The 22,723-nt window shown below is 43.1% G+C and overlaps 1 protein-coding gene across 4 annotated transcripts; it reads right to left on the reverse strand.

Annotated features, from left to right (window-relative positions):
• Positions 1-1,227: 1,227 nt before the first annotated feature.
• Positions 1,228-22,715, reverse strand: RABEPK (Rab9 effector protein with kelch motifs). Of its 4 annotated transcripts, none has more exons than XM_026009293.2 (8): positions 22,594-22,715; positions 20,400-20,458; positions 17,321-17,478; positions 13,678-13,830; positions 8,199-8,360; positions 4,475-4,624; positions 2,426-2,575; positions 1,228-1,566 (listed from the first exon to the last, which is right to left on the reverse strand). In XM_026009293.2, the coding sequence occupies exons 2-8, from the start codon at positions 20,450-20,452 to the stop codon at positions 1,274-1,276; spliced, it is 1,119 nt and encodes a 372-aa protein (XP_025865078.1). In that variant the 5' UTR covers positions 20,453-20,458; positions 22,594-22,715; the 3' UTR covers positions 1,228-1,273. The 4 variants fall into 4 exon arrangements, with proteins under 4 accessions (XP_025865078.1, XP_072604713.1, XP_025865079.1 ...); XM_072748612.1 differs by lacking the exon at positions 22,594-22,715 and adding an exon at positions 22,188-22,208; XM_026009294.2 differs by lacking the exon at positions 8,199-8,360.
• Between the last annotated feature and the right edge of the window lie 8 nt (positions 22,716-22,723).

Consider the following 22,723-nt stretch of genomic DNA (forward strand, 5'->3'; position numbering starts at 1 on the left):
AGCACCCCTCTCCCCCACAAAATAAATCTTAAAAGCAGGGGGCAAGAAAGGTAAGAAACCGCCTTACCTAATAAGCAAGGGCCATTTTACAATGTCCAAGAGTGGAATTTTCTTGAACATAGTTGAAATTTCTGATTTCCCCTTTAAAACTTTATGGTGGCTTTTTATTACTAACATTTTATAGCTGCTAGAATTCTAAGACTTGCTATGAGTGATGGGTCACTGATGTTAACTTTATACACTTGGATTCAGTTCATAATTTTAGGATCTAAAGATGTATTTTAAAACCTTTGCTGTGTCAGAATCTCCATCTCTGGAATTTCTCCTTACTGGTCTGAAGTGGGGTCTAGGATGGTGACCCTGAAACTACTTGAAGCCCTGCTACAATTGTGGATCTAAGGCAGTATTTGTATCAAAAGAGGTTCAAGATTACTTAGATTGGCTTCCTGAGGAAAGGGATGATCTAAATGGATAATTTTGTGTGATCAATAAGGAGCAGGCTCTCTGGTACTAATAAACCCAATACTGCTCAAGGATAAATATTTTATAGGTGGGCAACCAGCTTAAAGGTTAATTTGCTAACTGTGGCAGAACTGGAACCTGATGGCATGATTATTTTACTCCGAGGCCCAGGCCTCTCCCAGAAGTATTTGAACTTCACTCCAAGCCTGGAGTGTAATACCAAAGGTCTTCAGGTCAAGTTCAATACAAACATTAAAAATGACCTGCTGTGTGTTGTGGAGTTGGCAGGTGGTTGGGAAAGACAAGGGACAGTCTTCATCTCTGTCCCCAATGGCTCTCAGTACCAAATGCCAACAGGCTGCACTTCTTTCTAGAGAGCAGCTACTGAATACTACAAAGAGAGACTTAAACCTGTTAGTCTACTCCCTAATTTATACAGTTTAATTCTGGAATATTTTTGTGGGGTTTTTTTTTGTTTTGTTTTTTTTGGTTTTTTTTTTAAGATTTAAAGTAATCTCTACACCCAATGTGGGGCTTGAACTTAGAATCCTGAGATCAAGCGTTGCATATTCTGATGAAGCCAGTTAGGCATTCCTTTGTGCTCAATATTCTGAAGCAATCACATTTACTTGAGCTGTATTGCTGGTAAAACCTTTTAATAGAGGTTTTTGCCCTGGGGTATCCATTTCTTCACCTACCAAAGTAGATAAGAGGAATATATAGTGCAGAAAATATTTTGGGAGGGATAAAACAGTTAAGGCTTCATTTGACTTTGCTGAAAGATTGTCATTTAATAAAAATGTGGGATTTATTAGTCAACTACAGTCACAATACAGTCATTATAGACTTCCCCTTCTGTATTCATCCCGCCAAACACAAAACAGAGCAGTGTGTCAGTCTGGCTTTCCTCGTGTGAGTCACCACCTTGTGTCACTCCTTGGTCGGTGGAATCCCCTTCCTCAGTATCATAGTTTAGAGAGGCAGAATTTGAATCTTCTTTCTCAGACATACACATCACTGGCCATGGAATGACACACATGGAATGATCCAATCGTCCAGGGGGTAGAAAAGTATCAAATTTAAGCAAGGTCCAATGCTGCTTTTCTATGTTAGAAAAAAGACAAATACACAGGCTCTGTGTTAAGAAATTTCCAGAAATGTACAATGATTTGCTTTAGCAGCTTTAACAGAAATAGGAAATAAAAGAAAAAAAAAATCTGGGGTGCCTGGGTGGCACAGTGGGTTAGGCATCTGACTCTTGGTTTTGGCTCAGGTCCTGATCTTAGGGTTGTGAGACTGAGCCATGCATCCAGCAATGTGTGGAGTCAGCTTGGGATTCTCCCTCTCCCTCTGCCCCTCCCATTCATGCTCTCTCTCTAAAATAAATCTTTAAAAAACATCTAATGACAGTGTTACTGCTTTCATGATGTCATTCCCTAGAAGTCTGGTTTTCATTCCTTTGGATTTAGATACAAAGGGAAAAACCAAAGTACTGTGATACTTTCCAAAGAATGGTCATATTTATTTATTTATTTTTAAGATTTTATTTATTTATTCATGAGAGACACAGAGAGAGAGGGGCAGAGACTCGGGCAGAGGGAGGAGCAAGCTCCCTGCAGGGGGACTCGATCCCCTGCAGGGAGCCTGACGTGGGACTCCATCCCGGGTCTCTGGGGTCAGGCCCTGGGCTGAAGGCGGCGCTAAACTGCTGAGCCACCGGGGCTGCCCTATTTTATTTTATTTTTTAAAAGATTTTATTCATTCATGAGAGACACAGAGAGAGAGGCAGACACATGGGCAGAGGGGATAGCTCCCTGTGGGGAGCCCGATGCAGGACTCAATCCCAGGACCCCGGGATCATGACCTGAGCCAAAGGCAGATGCTCAACCACTGAGCCACCCAGGCATCCTGGTCATATTTGTTTAAACATTTGTTTAAAGACCCACAGTGAACACATGCTCACCTATGTGATACTGGTACATTGTATCCAGTGCTCCCGTGGGAGTCATCCCTCCAAAGATGTACAGGTGTTTACCTACAGACACAGCTGAGTGGGCAGCACAGCCTGTGGGAGGTGCCCCCGTGGGACTTAGCTCCTGCCACTTCATATCACCTGCCAAGAGAAAGAACGTGGGTACAACATGACCCAGAATATGGACTCAACCTTACCTGTCAGACTCTTGCAGTGGGCAAACCACTCACTGAAGGTCATTCACAAAGCACCCTGAGAGGTAATACAGCAAGGTTTAATTTGCACAGAAATTACCTGGGGAAGCTTGAAATTCTGTTTGGGTGTCCAGGGAGGGAGGAGGAGCTCAGTACTCTATAGTTTTAACAAGTATCTCAGGTGAGTCTGATGTAAATGGTCTTTGGAGCACACTGAATAATATAATATCTTTGGTGACTGTCACCATTTACCAATTTGGAGCCCGGAAGGAGTTAAGTTCCATGTTTGTGTGTGTGCTTTTTAAATACTATCAGTTCCTTAGAAAGCAACTTTTGTGAGTGCTGGCTAGACACTTTAAATATTTTGCTTGCTCGAAAACAGTCCTATGAAGCTGCTATTACTTCTGCCTACTCTCTTTCTTTTTCCTGGTGAAGAAACAGCATCAAAGAGGGAAATAGTTGTCTAAGATCTCACAGCCAGCAAGCTGCACAGTTAGAATGATAATCAAGTCTGATGCTAGAACCTGTGTTCTCCACACTTTATGTGCTGCTTCAAGCACCTGCTCCCAAACTATTTCTGCAAAGATATTTGCATCTTTTCAAACAAACATTGAAATGAAGCAAGATATTATTGAATTTTAGGTTTAGAGAATTACTGGGGTAGGAAAAGGTGAGAAGTAGCCAGGAAGTAGTTCCTCAGTGCAAGGGAGTAAAGGACTTTCTCTTTTAAAATACGCGTTAAAACTCCATTTGACTGCTGCAAGGAACACTTCTGTGAAGATATTTTCCATCTGTCAATTCAAGGCAGGGACCCAGCATCTCAGAGTTGGAAGGGAGAATTACCCAGTGTAGCCAAAACTCTTGCCAATATAATAATCCCAGCCAGTGTCGCCTAGCCTCAGATGTCACCAAGCCACAGAATCCATTGTTGGGCAAGGTAGCCCAATAAACTACACAGCAGTTCTCCTGCCTTCTGCCCACTGTTCCAATTCTTGTAGACTGGAGCAACGCAAAAGACTTTATTTGTCCACTCAAGATATGCAGTCATCCCCCTCAATCTACCAGACACTGTGTTAAGTGCTGGAAATATACTGGAGAGGAACAAAAGAGACAAAACCCCAGCCCTAAGGGAGCTCATAGTCTGAAAGAATGACCCAGAATGAGTCCAGGATCTCTAGGACATGTCAGCCCTTCAGACCCTATGGACAATTCTCACATTCTCCCTAACTCCTCTTTCTGGTGTTTTTAACCATTTAGCATGGTAATTCTAGTCACCAACCACCAGACACATTCAAAATTATCCATGCCCCTTATGAGCATAGGGTTAATGATTAATGGCAGAGAATACAAAGCATAATGAATTTTTCAGATTTTATTTATTTATTAATGAGCGACAGAGAGAGAGAGAGAGAGAGAGAGAAAGAGAAAAAGAGAGAGAGAGGGAGAGAGAGAGGCAGAGACACAGGCAGAAGGAGAAGCAGGCTCCATGCAGGGAGCCCGACATGGGACTCGATCCCGGGTCTCCAGGATCAGGCCCCAGGCTGAAGCGGGTGCTAAACCGCTGAGCCACCTGGGCCACCCAAGCATAATGAATTTTAATGAAAAAGCAGGGTTGTTGGAAGCATAAGAGATAATTAATGGCTGGGCACATAGCGAGTACACTCGGAAAGTGATTGCTTTCATTGGTATTATTATTCAGGCCACATTTGACAGAAATCTGTCAAATCTAGCTAAGATTCTGCTCGCTGGTCAACTTACCCACACTTATGAGTGAAGCTATATTCTATCAAAGCGTATTTTAATTAATTTTAAGCAGACAAGCCCTTATGCCCTCTATCCTACTTACGTATATCAATGCAATGGAGATCATCATAGAATTTGTCCCCTGCCAAGCCTCCATGGATGAAGAGCTTTGTCCCTGCTGCCACCATCACATGACCATGCCGGGGGGATGGAGGTTTTCCAAGTGTCTCTGGCTGTGACCAGGTCAGACTGTCTAGAAAAGTAAATTCATTGACAATAGATGAAAAAGCTAAGAAGCAAGAACATGAGAAAATAGACCCAAGCTTCACTTTCCAGCAAGCTGAGATGCTCAAAGCAGAAAGTGACAGTGGGGTTATTCACTCCAACTTGCCAACCCAATCCAGTTCTCCCTTTTTCTACAGTCTGTATAGACTCTGCTTGAACACTTCCAGGGCTGGAGAATTCACTACCTAACATGCCTCCTCCTTCTACTGGGCATTAGGAAGCCATTCCTTGTTTTGAATTTTAAAAGCTTCAACCTGGAACTGCCCCAGAGTTTAAAAGAACAAGTATGGTTCTTCTGTGACAGGCCTTCAGAGTCCTCCTTTTTCAAGACAGTATGTTTAATTGATTTGCTGGAAGTATGGGGGAAAAAGACTACTTTTGAAGTAGTCAGTACAGGATAAGAGTTACAACACAGGCTGTGGCGTTAAAACAAGGTCATTTCACTGAATAACTTTGTGCCTTGCATCAGTGATTCCCTAAGCTCTAGTTTTTACAGTTGTAAAATGGGGATAAAGAGAATACCTAGCTCTCCAGTTGAAGTGTGGATTAAATGAGATGATGTACATAAAGCATAAGCTCAGAGAAAGTACTCAGAACACGAAAGTTTGTGTTAGAATTACTATTTGTGGCATGCCTGAGGTTGTGAATGGAGCCCCACTGTTCGAAGGAACACAATCTGAAATAATCTGAAAAATTATTATGTACAAACACATTCATCACAGCATTGTTTGTAATAGAGAAACTCTGAAAGTAGCTTCAGTGCACCAATAGGTGAGTGGTTGTTATTGCTGCAGTCATGATAGAATACTATGTATTTATTTTAAAATGTTGAAGATTGGGATCCCTGGATGGCTCAGCGGTTTAGCTCCTGCCTTCAGCCAGGGTGTGACCCTGGAGACCTAGGATCGAGTCCCACATCGGGCTCCCTGCATGGAGCCTGCTTCTCCCTCTGCCTGTGTCTCTGCCTCTCTCTCTATCTCTCATGAATAAATAAATAAAATCTTTAAAATAAAATAAAATGTTGAAGATTGAGGCACCTGGCTGGCTGGCCAGTAGAGCATGCTACTCTTGATCTCAGGGTCAGTTCAAGCCCTACATTGGGCGTAGAGCCTACTTCAAACAAACAGAAAACCAACCAAACAAATAAAAATGTTGAAGACTTCATGATCACAGGGAAAGTGCTTAAGTGAAAAATATAGGATACAAATATTACATATAGAATTATCTTTGTTTTTAAATTTTTATTTATTTATTTTTATTAAGTAAACTCTACCCCCAACATGGGGCTCAATCTCACGATCCCAGGATTGAGTCTCATGCTCTACCGACTGAGACAGCCAGGTGCCCCATCTCTGCCATTTAAAAAAAAAAATTGGGGGATCCCTGGGTGGCGCAGCGGTTTGGCGCCTGCCTTTGGCCCAGGGCGCGATCCTGGAGACCCGGGATCGAGTCCCACGTCGGGGTCCCGGTGCATGGAGCCTGCTTCTCCCTCTGCCTGTGTCTCTGCCTCTCTCTCTCTCTCTGACTATCATAAATAAATTAAAAAAAAAAAATTTAAAAAAAAAATTGGAGGGGCACCTGCGTGGCTCAGTGGTTGAGCATCTGCCCTTGGGTCAGGTTGTGATCCCGGGCTCCTGGGCTCAAGTTCCGCATCACACTCCCTGCAGGGAGCCTGCTTCTCCCTCTGCCTATGTATCTGCCTCTCTCTGTGTCTCTCATGAATAAATAAATAAAATCTTAAAAAAAAAAAGTCAAAAACTAAAAGAAAAATTGGAAACACACTGAGATGTTAACAATTTGGGAGTTACAGTATTTTATATATACATATAGTATACATATATACACATTTTTCCTCATTCCTTAGAGTTTCATGTGTTCAAAACCAACATTATTTAACATTTAAAAAAATGCTTTAGGGCAGCCCGGGTGGCTCAGTGGTTTAGCCCCTGCCTTCAGCCCAGGGCCTGATCCTGGAGACCCGGGATCAGGTACCACGTCGGGCTCTCTGCATGGAGCCTGCTTCTCCCTCTGCCTCTATCTCTGTCTCCTCTCTGTGTATTCTCATGAATAAATAAAATCTTTAGAAATAAAAATAAAAAAATAAAAACTGCTTTAAAAGAACTGCAAAGCCCATTCTTTCAGGAAAGAGAAAAGTCATAGTGGGATGTGTCTTCATTCTTCTAATTTTACTTTGTAAGTTTGAAATTTTGCTTATTGCACCTTCTCAAAAAAGGCTGCATCTCTCATGAAAAACACACATGAAAACTATTTTTGTCATGTTATTTGTAAAATGTTGTTCATAAATGCCTACTAGTAAGAGGAAGAAATGCAAATAAATGCTCCTTACACAAAAATTTGGTAAGAGTCTCATAATTCTAAATGTTTATATTATTTTCAACCCATAATTCCACTCCTCGGTATCTACTCCACATAAATGTTTGTAACACATACAAAAATTAAGGTATATATTCACTCTAACACTGTCAGCAAAAAGTCCATCAGTAGGAAAATGAATGAATGAGTAAGAAATACCCATAGGATACGCTCTGCAAGGAAATTGGTACTGACTTAGAATCTGACACCCATGATATGATTAAATGAAGGGATTATAACAGTTCATACTCCTGAGGTGCTCCCTATATGCCAGGCATTGTGCTATGCAATATATCACATTATCTCATTTAATCTTTCCAGGTCTTTTAGTAGGCACTATTAATATTTCTATTTTATAGATCAGCAAGCTAAGACCTGGAGAGATTAACTAGTTGAAATACAGAAAGTATGTATCAGATTTAGTCCTGAGCTCAGGTGGCTTCAAAGTACAAGCTTCCACCTACTGAGATTTAGCGTCACCCCTGCAAAAGTAAGCTATAGAACTATATTTAAAATTTGATTCCAGGTATGTGTTTGAAGTTCTTATATAATTTCAAATTAGCAGAAAATTCTTTTTTTTTAAAACATTTATTTATTTATTTATTTTTAAATCTTATTCATTTATTCATGAGAGACACAGAGAGAGAGAGGCAGAGACACAGGCGGAAGGAGAAGCAGGCTCCATGCAGGGAGCCCGATGTGGGACTCGATCCCGGGACTCCAGGATCACACCCTGGGCGGAAGGCAGGCACTAAACCGCTGAGCCACCCAGGGATCCCCATCAAATTAGCAGAAAATTCTTAAGTGTCCATTTACATATATGTATGATGTATAAATGCAAAGGGAAGTCTGGAAGGAGACATTAGGAACTGCTAACAGTTTTTACCTGTTTGGGGAGTGGGAAGGAAAAGCTAAAGGGGATACTTTTACTCTTTTACTTTATAAATTACAGCATTTAAATATTTTAAATTGATCATTTATATCCTCTTAAATGCAAATTTTGCTGTGGGAAGAAGATATTAGCTAAGGGACACATCTAAGACATCTAGAAGTGAGACACTCATACAAAATATCATTTTTTAACCTCTGCCTCCTATATCAGGTAAGCTGTAGGCGAGGGTGGCTCTGACCTGCTAAGTGGCAGCCCTCTTGTGTGCACTAGTCCATACTTGCGTCAAACACATGCAGCTTCACATCCTGCACGGGCTGGGCACCTCTCTCTCCACCCCCGAAGACATACAGCTGGTTTCCAATGGCTGCAGATGATGTGTGCAATGTTCTTGGGGATGGTGGACAACTGGTCACCTCTGGCATGGTCCAAGTCCTGGTTTCTGGTCCAGAGAGAAGGCAGGAGCCTAAGATATCCAAGCTGATGGACCTCTGATCTTGACTCTGAGGGTAGGCAGGGTTACCTTCCAAACCTCCAACCCCAAGAGGGACAGCAGAGATTTAGGTGGGGTTCGCGTACCACCAAAGTCAAGGAGAGGTAGAGGGTGATAGTGAGAATTTTCCCAGATAGAGTCAAATCCCGAAGATTGAAAAGTCACACGCTCAATTAAAAATGAGGTCGATTTGTTTTTAGAGATCTTCCTTTGAATGTCCTCTCTGAGAGGGTAGATCTAACTGTGCCAAATTTCCCAGAATATGTGGCCATTAAAAGAAAATAGACAGGGGTGCCTGGATGGTTCAGATGGTTAAGAGTCTGCCTTTGGCTCAGGTCATGATCTCTGGATAGCCCAAGTCAGGCTCCTTGTTCAGCGAGGAATATGCTTCTTCCTCTCCTTCTGACTCTCCTACACCCTGCTTGTACTATCTTTGTGTGTGTGTCTCTCTCTTAAATGAATGAATAAAATCTTAAAAAAACAAAAAGAAAACAAAGTTATCATAGTGTCAGTAGTAATAATAATAGCTCCTTCTAGGGGATCCCTGGGTGGTGCAGCGGTTTGGCCCCTGCCTTTGGCCCTGGGCATGATCCTGGAGACCCGGGATCGAGTCCCACGTTGGGCTCCCAGTGCATGGAGCCTGCTTCTCCCTCTGCCTGTGTCTGCCTCTCTCTCTCTCTCTCTGTGTGACTATCATAAATAGATAAAAATTAAAAAAAAATAATAGCTGCTTCTAAATAGTAAATGCTAAGTAAATATTAGTTTCTTCATTTTACAGATAAGACAATTGAAGCAGAGACAGATGAAATCATTTGTTTAAAGTGACATGGCTAGAGGTGCCTGGCTGCCTCAGCCAGAGGAGCATGCAACTCTTGATCATGAGGTTGTGGATTTGAGCCCCACAATGGATATAGAGATTTACTTAAAAAATCTAAAATAAAATAAAATAGGGGTGCCTGTGTGGCTCAGTCAGTTAAGCATCTACCTTCAGCTCAGGTTAAGCCCGAGTCAGGCTTCCTGCTCAGTGGGGAGTCTGCTTCTCCCTCTGCCCCTCCCCCTGCTCATGCTGTCTCACTCTCAAACAAACAAATAAATAAATAAAATCTTAAAAATGAGAATGCCTGGGTGGCTCAGCAGTTGAGCATCTGCCTTCAGCTCAGGGCGTGATCCCAAGTCTGGGAATCGAGTCCCACGTCAGGCTCCCTGTGAAGAGCCTGCTTCTCCCTCTGCCTATGTCTCTGCCTCTCTGTTTCTCTCATGAATAAATAAAATCTTAAAAAAAAAAAAACAAACTAAAAATAAAAATAAAGAGACATGGCTAATAAATGGCTGAGTTGGGATTCAGATTCCATTTTGAAAACACCAAGATCTATGTATTTTCCACTCTTCTGACTTGAGAATAAAATTTAACCACTTGGGAAGGTGCAAAGAAACATATCTTTTTTTTTTTTTTTTTTTTTTTTAGAATATAGCATGAGTTTTATAAAAACAGATGCATTAATTGAGCACCTGCTTGATACAGAATGATTGTCCTTAGCACTTGGTCTTTCCTCCCCACTCAATTCTAGGAAGTCTCTGGAAAGTACCTTCATATTGCAGATGAGGTAACTGAAGCTCAGAAAACTTAAATTCAAAAAAAAAAAAAAAAAAAAAAAAAACTTAAATTCTTCCCCCAGGTTGCAGGGCTAGTGAGTAGCAGAGCAGAAGCATGAACTCAGATCTGTCAAGATCCCCACACTTGTGCCACCACAACACACCAGGAATTATTTCTTGCCTAGGAAATTCTGTGCCATTTGTAAAGGTCTTCATTCAGTATACAGAGTGCCATAGGAAGCATCTGTAATATGTATGAGACTCAAACATGAACCTGGATATGAAACAAGTCTCAGTCTATATCCAAAGCAAAATATAATAATCATCTCTATAGCTATGGATCTTGGAGAGCTTTTGGATCTTAGAGTTAGAATCTGGGAGTTAAAAAGTACACAACCTCCAGGATCAGAAAAGCCTGGGATTGAGTTGCTGCCAAGTCAAAACACCTAGCACAAATAATCACAAAGGAGTCCTAAGCCATTTGACAGACTGGCTTAGTAACAAAATAGCTAATGATTCACATTTTCATATTTCTTGGGCTTGCTGTTAAATTATACTTTCTAGGAGAGAAATGGGATCTGGTAGAAAATCAATTCCTTTTGACAGAGGCTTTTCAAATTTTCTGTATTTTATTCAAATGGATGCCATCATTGAAAATCAAAAGGCCAGGGATCCAGAACTGATTTCCATCTGCCAAACCATAGCTACATCAACCACAACAACAATTATTGAGCATTAACTGTGTCAGATAGAGTTACTTTAAATCATTGCCAAACTTGACAAGGTAAGAACTATTATTATCCCAATGTGACAGAAGACGAACTATTTGCAAACAAGCATCTTACTGATAGAGCACTGGCAAGAGTTGACTGTCATAAGAAAAATATCCAGGTTGCTAATTGTTAACAAAATGCATATTTAAATAACGAGATATAAGTTTTTTTGCTGGACATCTGGGTGGCTCAGCGGTTTAGCGCTCCCTTCAGCCCAGGGAGTGGTCCTGGAGACCCGGGATCGAATCCCACGTCAGGCTCCCTGCAGGGAGCCTGCTTCTCCCTCTGCCTCTGTCTCTGCCTCTCTCTGCGTCTCTCATAAATAAATAAAATCTTCAAAAAATAAATAAATAAATAAGTTTTTTTGCTTATCAAATTAGCAGTGTTTAAAAAATGATAGATTTGGGGGTGCCTGGCTGGCCCAGTCAGTGGAACATGTGACTCTTGATATCAGGTTTGTGAGTTCAAGCCCCACACTAGGTACAGAGGTTACTTAAAAACAAAATCTTGGGGTGCCTGGATGGCTCAGTTGGTTAAGCATCCAACTCTTGATCTCAGGGTTGTAAATTTAAGCCCCATGTTGAGCTCCACACTGGGTGTGGAGCCTGCTTAAAAAAAAAAAGAAATTCAACACCAGTCAGGAGTGAAAATTACATACAGCTGGAGAGAGAAGCAGTTGGAAAACTCTGGAGAGTTTTAAAGAGAGCCTTAAAGTTCATAGTGTTTTAGTTGGTCTTTTTCTTTCTGGGCATGAATTCTAAGTAAATAATTGTGAATGACTTCTGAACAGAGATGCTTACACTTTGTTATTTATAATGGTAAAAATGTGAAAACAAACTAAATTATGGTATTGTCACAAAATGGAGTATCATTCAGCCATTAAAAGTGATGTTAAAACAATGTTAATAGGAAACCATTTCTACAGTAATTATGAAATTAAAAGGAGAAAACAAAAATTTTTAATTGTAATTTTTATTTTTGTTTAAAGATTTTATTTATTGGGAACCTGGGTGGCTCAGTGGTTGAGCCAATCTGCCTTTGGCTCAGATTGTGATCCTGGGGTCCTGGGATCAAGTCCTGCATCAGGCTTCCTGCATGGAGCTGGCCTCTCCCTCTGCCTGTGGCAGAGACATCTGTGTCTCTAAAGAATGAATAAATAAAATCTTAAAAAATTAAATAAATATTTTATTTATCTATTTGGCAGAGAAAGAGAGAGAGAGAGAGCATAAGCAGGGGGAGCAGCAGAGGGAGAAGCAGACTGAGCAGGGACCCCGAAGTGAAGCTGGATCCTAGGACCCAGGGGTCACAACCTGAGCAGAAAGATGTTCAACCAAGCCACCCAGGAGCCCTGTTAACTGTAATTTTTTAAAAAGATTTTATTCATTTTCTTATGAAAGAGAGAGGCAGAGACATAGGCAGAGGGAGAAGCAGGCTCTTCACAGGGAGCCTGATGTGGGATTCAGTCCCCAGACCCGAGGATCATGCCCTGAGCCAAAGGCAGATGCTCAACTCCTGAGCCACTCAGGAGTCCCTGTTAATTGCAATTTTTAGCAAAAAGACAAGCCCACTTCCCATGGTGGTTCAGGAACATTCCCCTCAAAAAAGATCTTCCTAAACTGCTGCATTGGTGATAAAACTGCTGGTGAGACTAGACAGGAACTTTGCACTGTTTGGCTAAAAGAAACATAATGGGAGGATCTAGGTCAGGGTTTCTAACTTTGGCATTATTGGCATTTGAGACTAGATAATTCACTCTAATGGAGAGCTGTCCTGTGTATTACAGAATGGAGAGCAGCATCTCTGGCCTCTGCCCACTAGATGCCAGTAGTAACCCCCCACACCTTGTGCTTTATCACCAAAAATGTGTCCAGACATGGCCAAAAATCCCCATAGGGACATAATCGCCCCCATATGAGACCCCTGATCTAGGATCTAGGTGACAGGTTCTAGGCTGGCTTAGTCACTAACTCCTTGGTGACTTTAGGAAAGTCATTTCCCTTGGTCGCCCACTTGCCATAGCTTTCTCTGAAGTTTCTTCTAGCTTTGGCTTTTAAGAACTTGATAATTGGGGGATCCCTGGTTGGCTCAGTAGTTTAGCGCCTGCCTTTGGCCCAGGGCATGGTCCTGTAGTTCTGGGATCGAGTCCCAGGATCGAGCCCCATATCAGGCTCCCTGCATGGAGCCTGCTCCTCCCTCTGCCTATGTCTCTGCCTCTCTCTCTCTCTCTCTCTCTCTCTGTGTCTCTCATGAATAAATAAAATCTTAAAAAAAAAAAAAAAAAAGAAGTTGATAATTGTGCATGTTATAAAGCAGAGGGGGAGATGTAATTCTATTATTTTCAGATTCTGCCAGAAGTTAAAATTACTATTTTTGGGTGCCTGGGTGGCTCAGTTGGTTAAGTGTATGCCTTTGGCTCAGCTCATGATCCCATGGTCCTGGGATGGAGCCCTATGTCAGCCTCCCTGCTCAGCAGGGAGTCTGCTTCTCCCTCTCTCTCTCTGCTCCTCTCTCCCCTGCTCATGCTCTCTCAAATAAATAAATAAAACCCCCTTTTTTTTTTTAAGATTTTATTTATTTATTCATGAGATACACAGAGAGGCAGAGACATAGGCACAAGGAGAAAAAGGCTCCCTGCAGAAAGCCCGATGTGGTTCTCTATCTCAGAACCCCAGGATCGCAACCTGAGCCAAAGGCAGATGATCAACCATGGAGCCACTCAGGTACCCCTAAATAAATAAAATCTTTAAAAAAAATTCTTTTTTCTTTTTAATTTCTTATTTTCTACGAGGTCAACAAAGTTAAATGAATTATGCAGGACAATCCAAATGAATTTTGCTACAGGAAATGGAATTGGACTTATTTCCTTATTTAGGTAAATGAAATAACCTTTGATTACTTACCAGGATTCAGAACTTGTAGGCAATTTCGATTTCCTGACTGGTCAGCACCTCCAAACACCCAGATGGTATGAGGGGCGCAAGAGGGAACGAAGCTGGCATGCTCGTACCGGGGCAAAAGGCCCTCCGAGGTGGCTAAGTCCCACCGGTGTGTTCCTAGAAGACATTTCACTCAGTCCCCACACTGAACCTGCCAATTGCTTATATCGGTTGATAAATCTGGGGGCGGGTAGTGAGGAGAAAAGGGTCAAAGGTATAAGTGAACTACCAACAAATCACTTGTAGGGAATATGGTCAAATTCTGAAAAAGTTCTATAATAGAACTTCAGGGGCTGTCTGCCTGGTCCATAAACCTTCCTTTAGGGAAACTATCCCCATTCTCTCAACCACTGGGGTAGAGATCCCAGGAGACCTGTTTGTACTATAACACCTTCACTTCATGGCCTCAGTGGATTGGGTCAAGGAGAGTCACTTGACCCAAAATGGGTCAATCAGATCCTCCCTCCAGAGAAGCTAGAATTCAAACAAAATTTCTGGATTTCTTCCATCATGTGTAGAGAAGTAGCTACAGCCAAGGTATGGAGAAGAGAAAAAGTAGCATCCACCTAAAGAAGCAGATCTCCCCAGAGAGAGTGAGGGAGAAAGTAGATGGTTTTTGACAACTTTCCAATTCCTGCATCTACTCTCTCCTGAGACTAGGCTGTATTTCCTATGTTTGGATTCTTCCTTTTTTTTTTTTTTTTTGCGAGTTTAAGAAAGTTTCTGTTACCTGCAACTAAATGATTCCTGGCTAAACAAGTTCACAGCTGCCAAGGGATGTAAGTTATTATCCCCATTTTACAGGACACTGAAGCCCAGATGGGTTAGAAGCCCAGATGGGTTAGACAGGTTGGCCAGTGTCACAAAGCTAGTAATGGGTCCCCTCAAAGATGTAAGTGAATAGACAGTGAGTTCCTTAATGGCTGGAAGAGATTTCATTTGTCTTTGATTTCCTAGCGCTGGGTGCAGAAATTCAAATGCCTATGTAGGAGGAAATGTGGCAAATTGGGGGATGAGAAGCCCACTGATTGGCGGCAGCTCTCCTGTTGCCATGTAGACCTATGATATCAGATCTCCCAAAATTATCAGGAGAAACCAAACCATTTTTCCATTTTTATATGTAGACCCTTGCACATTTTGTTGGTGAACAGCTTAGAATAAAATAATAACAGCATGTTACAGGGACCTAACAAAACATGCATGTGGGCCACTGGTTTTCTTCTGCCATTGTGTATAGCACAGAGTGGTCACCATTTGTTTGTTCTTCATTTATTCGTTAATTCATCCATCCATACAAATACTTAAAAAGCACCCATTCTGGGGGCATCTGGGTGGCTCAGTCAGTTAAGCATCTGACTCTTGATTTCAGCTCAGGTCATGATCTCAGGGACAGGAGATTGAGCCCTTTGCAGGGCTCCATGCTCAAAGCACAGAGCCTGCTTAAAGATTCTCTCTCTTCCTCTCTCTCTGCCCCTTTCTTGTGCACTCACTCACTCTCTTTCTCTCTAAGGAAATTAATTAATTTTTTAAAAACATCTACTCTGTACCAGGCACTACTGTCGTGGCTGGGGATATAATGATGAATAATATAACTATATTCCCTGTTTCCAAGGCGCTTACATTCTTGTGGGGGAAGACAGACAAGAAACAATCACATGTGGTAAGATCTGTGAAGGGGGGGGGGGGGGCAGCCCGGATGGCTCAGCGGTTTAGCGCCGCCTTCAGCCGAGGGCGTGATCCTGGAGACCCAGGATCGAGTCCCACATCTGGCTCCCTGCATGGAGCCTGCTTCTCCCTCTTCCTGTGTCTCTGCCTCTCTCTGTGTGTCTCTCATGAATAAATAAATAAAATCTTAAAAAAAAAAATCTGTGAAGGGGTATAAGAATGGGAAATTATAGAATACTATGGAAACATAGAGGGTGGTTATGACATTGTGATTTATATTAAGAAATATATATGTGAAAAAAAAAAAAAGGAAATATATATGTGGTCATTGTCAGTTCCAGGCCCAGAGCTCTTAAAAACCTTGGAATTTACCAAATTGTAAGACTGAAAAAAGTGTCTTATGAAACAAGCCCCTGTCAACCACACCTGGGTTTACGTTTATGAGGTGACTTCTGGAAAGCCCTAAGGATGGGGGCTGGTTGCTAGGAGAACCAACCATATGATTAGAGGGTTGGAACTTTCAGTCCCAGCCTCCCACCCCCACCTCTGGGAAAGGCAGAGGGGCTAGAGGTTGAATCAGTCACCAATGGTCAGTAATTTAATCAATCATGCCTGTGTAAAAAAGCCTCCAGAAAAACCCAGAAGGGGTTTGGAGAGCATCCAGGTTGGTAAACACATGGAGGTGCTAGGAGGATGGTGCACCTGCAGAGGGTATGGAAGCTCTGTACCCTTCTCCCATACCTTGCCTTATGCATCTCTTCCATCTGGCTGTTCCTGAGTTGTATCTTTATAATAAACCAATGATCTAGTAAGTAAACTATTTCCCTAAGTTCTGTGAGCCACTCTAGCAAATTAATGGAACCCAAGGAGGGGATCATGGGTATCTCTGATTTATAGTTGGTAGGTCAGAAGCACACACAATGACCTGAACTTCCGGTTAGTGTCTAGAGTGGGAGAGGGGTGGGAGAGTCCTACGGAACTGAGTCCTTAACTGGTGGGATCTGATGCTAAGTCCAGGTGGATCTTGTCAGAACTGAATGGAGTTGTAGGATACTCAGCAGGTGTTACAGAATTGCTTGGTGCAGGAAAAGACACTCAGACATTTGGTGGCCAGAAATGAAGTATTAAGACTAGAGTTGAGAGGAGACGTACAAGTAGAGAAGGAAAACAATGGTTTCTCCTTTCCAATTGTAGGCCTAAACTAGTCCAGAAGTATCAGGGAAAGCTTCCTGATGGAAGGGACAGTTAATCTGGGATCTGAAAGATGAATAGTCAGGTGATAAGGAAAGAGAAGAGCCCTCTAAGCACAGGGAACAACATGCGCAAAAGCTTGGAGACTGGGTTTGAGACATGTTCAAGGAACTGAAGGTTACTTAGTGTAGCAAAGAAATGGGAGAGCCAAGAGATGAGTGGGAAAAGGCTTGAAACGTGGGAGTGACATGGTCAGATTTAGACAATACTGTCCAGCTGGGTATAGAAAATGCACCATACAGGGGTAAACTTGGCAGCAGGGAAACCAGAGAAGATACTGTTGTAATGTCTAGTTGAGAAGTACTAATGCTTGGACTACAGTAGTAGCAGGGGAAATGGACAGATACGGATGGAGATAGAGACATTTAGGACTTGGTGATTAATTGGATATGTGGATGGAAGAGGAAGTGGAACCATCAATGTCTCCCAGAATAATATTTGATGAAGGAATGGTTGGATGTCCAGAGCTCTAAACAGACTTTGTTGCCCTTAAAAAGAAGGTATTGGATGGGTAGATGTATTCCAAAGGTCTGCTGAAATGTTAGGGACTTCTCAGTGATGTTCATTTTCTTAGACAAAAGCCCTGTGATCTCGTCTGAACTGGTGTTCTTACAAATGTTCTGGTCATGGGCAATAGCACAAGCTCTGCTCCCTGGTGATAGGGCACATGCTCCACAGCTGCTGGTCTTACCCAGATCCATGGTGTACACATCTGAGAAGCTCCTGTTTGGATCTGCTCCCCCAACAATGAAGACCTTCCCTCTCTTGGCATCACCAACTGGGGGTAAATATGAACAGCTGTGGCCAACCCGAGCACAGGGGCTGTCTCCAGGGGGGGTCAAGGTGTACCTGCCAAAGGGAGGATGCATTCAGGAGACCTGAGTGGAGAATAAATGCAGCAGTGTGTTCTCTCCACTCCTCATGAATTATTCACTAGACCGAGGGCTCTTGTATACACACACACACACACACACACACACACAAACACACACACACACACTTTCAGTTATATCCAGCAAAGTGGTATTCCCATGATTAATAATAGTATCCTCCATTTGCATAAAACCTTTCACTTTTCAATTTTGTCACTACTTCGTCTCATGTTAACCTAGTGGGAATGCTGCACTGGACTAGTAATTGTCCCTATTGGGTAGATGGGGAAACTGACACCCAGAAAAGTATGGTGGTGTGTCCTGGCATGAGACAGTAGCCATGAGCATGGTTTGTGAATTCAGGCAGACCTGGTTCAAGCCCCAATTCAGGTGCTTTTGAGATGTGTGATCCTTTGGAAGTCATTTCATCCTTTTAAGCCTTCCTTAGTTTCCTCATTTATAAAATGAGGATGGCACTAGTTCTTATCTGGGAAGGGTAAGATGAGGTCTTGTAACAGGGCAGGGAAGGGCTCAGTAAATGGTGGCTAGAGTTTCAGGTACACTCACATAGGAACCTATAGCCCCAATGCTCCTGCCACTAGCCTGTGATGCATCGTCAAGTAATATTCTCCAGAATTTATTGATGTAAAGAGTTTTCCCAGATTACTCATAAAGCTTAACTTGATGGAATCCAGAGTTAGGACTAAAAAAATCAAATATAGGATCCATCCATCCCATTCTCTAAAATTATTCTTTTTTTTTTTTAAGATGTTTCTATTCTTATACTTGACAGAGTATGCAAAAGCAGGGGTGGCCAACAGGCAGAAAGCAGGGGAGAAGCAGCCCCCCCCGCCCAGAACAGAGAATAGGCGGCTAGATCCTAGGACCCTGAGATCATGACTTGAGCCCAAGGCAGACACCTAACCAACTAGGCCACCCAGGTGCCCCTCTAAAGTTACTCTAAAAGCTGGCTATAAAAACAGACTTAAAACTTCCTGGTTGGAAAAGAAAATTCTGTAGCTATTTTTCAGGCCCTGTCTCATTAGATCTCTCTGGCATTTGGTAGTCCTGATCCCTTCTCATACCTTTCTTCTTACCTGGTTCCCCACATCCCTTCCTTTTGGTTCTCTACCCACCTTTCTGGCTGCTCTTTTGTTTTCTTGTTCTGATTCCTTTCCCACCAGCTGTCTCCCAAGCCTTGGTACCCTTGGATTCTCTTCTCTTCTTGTGTACATCTACTTAGTCTATCAAGTTCATCTGCAGTGATGGTTTCAGTTACCACCCACCTATATATTCATCAGTGATTTCCAAGTCTCTATTTCTTTTCCAGATCTTTCTTCTAATAACCAGATTCGCACATCCTATTATCACCTGAATGATCACTAACAATGTACCATGCCTGCTGCTAACTTCATTACAGTCCAGGTTTCCCTTAATCTGCACAAAACCCCTTTGAGGACAGTACTGTTATCATCATCTGCTTTTTACAACTGAAGTCCCAAGACTTAGAGAAATTAAATAACTTACCCAAGAGCACACAGCCACCTAGATACATGGTGAATAAGAGGAAAAGATCCTGCCTTCAGAGCCCTTACAGACTAGTGGGGAAGAGAAACATTAAATGTATAATTTCACATATATCCATTTTATTTTCATTGTGCGATAAAGAAGTACAGGGCATATGTAGTATATGAACATATCATAAGAGGACCTTACCCTATATAAGGAGAGGTAGGAGAAGGAGGTGATCAGAGAAGGCTTCCTGAAGAAGCACCATTTGAACAGATCTCTGAAGTATGAGTAGAAGTTAGCTAGGCAAAGAGAGGGATGAAAAATGGAGGGAAAGATCAACCCAGGTAAGGATTAGCACACAGAGCACCAGAGTGGGCGGTGCAAAGGCTATTAAGGAAGAGAAAGAGAACAAAGGATGATTTAGGCTACTTGAGGTTGGAAAGACAGGTAAGGACAAATCATAGAAGGTCCAGGGGGCCATTTTAAGGCCTCCGTTTTTTATCTTAATATCAAAGAGGCACAAGGGGTGCCTGGATGGCTCAGTTGGTTAAGCGTCTGCCTTCAACTCAGGTCATGATCTCCGGGTCCTGGGATTGAGCCCCATGTCAAGCCCCAAGTGGGGCTCTCTGCTCAGGAGGGAGTTAGTCTCCCTCTCCCTTTGCTCCTCCACTGTCCCCTGCTGGTGGTGTACTTGCACTCTCTTTCTCAAACGAATAAATAAAATCTTAAAAAAAAAAAAAAAAAATGTCAGGCACAAAAGGGTTTTAAACCAGAAAATGCCAGGATCAGATTTAGGTTGGCTAGAGAGCAAGAGTGGAGGCAGGGAAGCCAAACAGGAAGACTTCCTCCAAGGGCCTACAGAAGTATTGACTCCTCCCTACAGCCTTCTGTGAGCTCTGCTTCAGTACTGACTACATTTCCTCACCATCACCTGCTGAGTGCAGCCCCCACTATGCTGAGACTTTTCACCTTTATACCTTTAGCACCTATACAGCAGATGCCCCTGAGAGGCCAGTGTTAGTTGAATAAAACGTTGGTTGAACAAGCAGCTGAGAAGGAATAAGGCCGGTTTAATCCAAATCCACTTCCTTGGAAATCTTAAAAGTGAGTCACAGCTTGAGGGAAAACACAGTGTTGGACCTGAGGATGCCAGATGGCCAGTGCCTTACTCTTCCTAGTAAATGGATTTTAATAAAATCAACATCTGCTCTGTGATGATTATTGCCCCACTACCTTTCCTCTGAATACTTTTTCAGTTTGAGTCTAATTACCAGCAACTACAGTTTCATCTCTACCCTGTTTCATAAATGATCAAATATGTTAGTAAACTACTTAAAATGAAACAAAAACTCATGTTCTTCTCTATCTGAATCCTTCCTTACAGACCATGTTGCTTTCCTGGGCTTGTCTCCAGGCTCCAAGACTGGCAGCAGTTTCATGGTGTCCTATGCATAAGAAAGAAAGGCACTTTTTAGGCATTTACATTATCTCCCACCTAAAACACAGGAAACATCAGGTCACTTCCTTCCTTAAAAACTTTCTTTTAAAAGAAAAAAAAAATTTCCTTTTGAGGGCGCCTGGGTGGCTCAGAGGTTGAGCATCTGCCTTCTGTTCAGGTCGTGATCCTGGGATCCAATCCCACATCAGGCTCCCTGCAGGGAGCCTGCTTCTCCCTCTGCCTATGTCTTTGTCTCTCTCTGTCTCACATGAATAAATTAATAAAATCTTGGGATGCATGGGTGGCTCAACGTTTGAGTGTCTGCCTTAGGCTCAGGGCATAATCCCAGAGTCCCAGGACCAAATCCCACATCGGGCTTCCTGCATGGAACCTGCTTCTCCCTCTGCCTGTGTCTCTGCCATTCTCTCTCTGTGTGTCTCTCATGAATAAATAAATAAAATCTTAAAAAAAAACAAACAATAAAATCTTTTTAAAAAAATTTTCCTTTTGATGTGCCAATTCCTAGGGTCTGATTAATTTGAATAAGCATTACCAACCCTTTGCTATAAACTTATATTTGGGAGGCAAATGTTACACATCTTTATTAACACAATTATAGAAGCTTTTTTTTTTTAAGATTTTATTTATTTATTCAGGGATCCCTGGGTGGCGCAGCGGTTTGGCGCCTGCCTTTGGCCCAGGGCGCAATCCTGGAGACCCGGGATCGAATCCCACATCAGGCTCCCGGTGCATGGAGCCTGCTTCTCCCTCTGCCTGTGTCTCTGCGTCTCTCTCTCTCTCTGTGTGACTATCATAAATAAATAAAAATTTAAAAAAAAAAGATTTTATTTATTTATTCATGAGAATACACAGAGAGGAGAGAGAGGCAGAGACACAGGCAGAGGGAGAAGCAGGCTCCATGCAGGGAGCCTGACGTGGGACTCCATCCCGGGTCTCCAGGATCACGCCAGGGGCTGAAGGCGGCCCTAAACCGCTGAGCCACCCGGGCTGCTTTATAGAAGCTTTTTGGCTAACGTGTTCTGTGTCTGTGATTTTCTGTGGAAAAGGGGCATATGTCAAAAAAATTTTCAGGGGTCATATAATGTTCACTCTCATCAAAATGTAAAATATTTTATGTTTTGGGGCACCTGGGTGGCTCAGTGGTTGAGCGTCTGCCTTCAGCTCAGGGCATGATCCCAGGGTCCTGGCATCAAATCCAGCATCAGGCTCCCCACAGGGAGCCTGCTTCTCGCTCTGCCTATGTCTCTGCCCCTCTCTGTGTCTCTCAATAATAAATAAATAAAATCTTAAAAAAAAAAAAAAAGCATTCTGGATTCAACCTTCTTCTCAGGAACTCAGCTCCACCCTTTCTTGCCATAGTGAGCTATTCTTACTATATTTGTTGTTCCTAACGGGGCAGGCCCTTTCAAATCTTGCATCTTGTGCTATTTCCCCTATGAAAATACCCCTTCCATTCTTGTCAACTGGGAGACTCCCAGTCGACCTCCAAAGCCCAGTTCAAATGTACTCCCCCCTTCTCAGCATAACCTTGCCTGATTTGTTCCTTTCCATTGACATCCTCAAGTTACTTCCTTCTCCTTCTGAAGGCTATCGATCAAGCCCTCATCACTGCGGGGATCATCTTGAATGTAATTATCTATTTAAAAGTCTTTAGATCAGATTCTAGACTAAATTCCAACAGAGCTAGGACTCTCAGATTCATTCAGACAACCTACCAGTGGGCTTGGCTCGGAGTAAAGCTGAGGAATGAGTGAATGAAGAAAGAAATGGATGAGATTCCTGGGAGATGATTGAATAAATCCAACCTTTGGCCTAAGCCACTGACCGCGGTCACCAAAGCCCAGCGGGGTAACTTCGCACGGCGGGGACTTCGTCCAGCTACCCCTGGCCAGTCCCATCCCCCAGGCCCATCCCCGCGTGGCAGCCACAGAGGAAAGGAGTCAGGGTCGGGAGGGAGCAGGCTGGCTCCTTTTCGTCAACATGGCCGGGACAAAGTCCGCGTACGCCCTCCCCAGTGCTCTCCACCCGGCTCGGGCCCACTATCCTAAAGGATGCGACGGCCCCTGCCCGGGAAAGCTGGAGACCCACCGCCCGGAGAACCCCAGACCCGGGGCGCGTTACCTGCGGCAGCTCCGGACGGTCCCGGGCGGTGGCTCCACCCCTGCCGTAGGCGGGGCTCGGGCCTTCGCACCGCCCACCCCGACCCGGAAGGGCGCGGCGGCCAACCGCTCTCCAGCTCCGGCTTCCCGGG

Source organism: Vulpes vulpes, chromosome 2, assembly GCF_048418805.1.
Source record: "Vulpes vulpes isolate BD-2025 chromosome 2, VulVul3, whole genome shotgun sequence".
In the NCBI taxonomy this organism is placed as follows: domain Eukaryota; kingdom Metazoa; phylum Chordata; class Mammalia; order Carnivora; family Canidae; genus Vulpes; species Vulpes vulpes.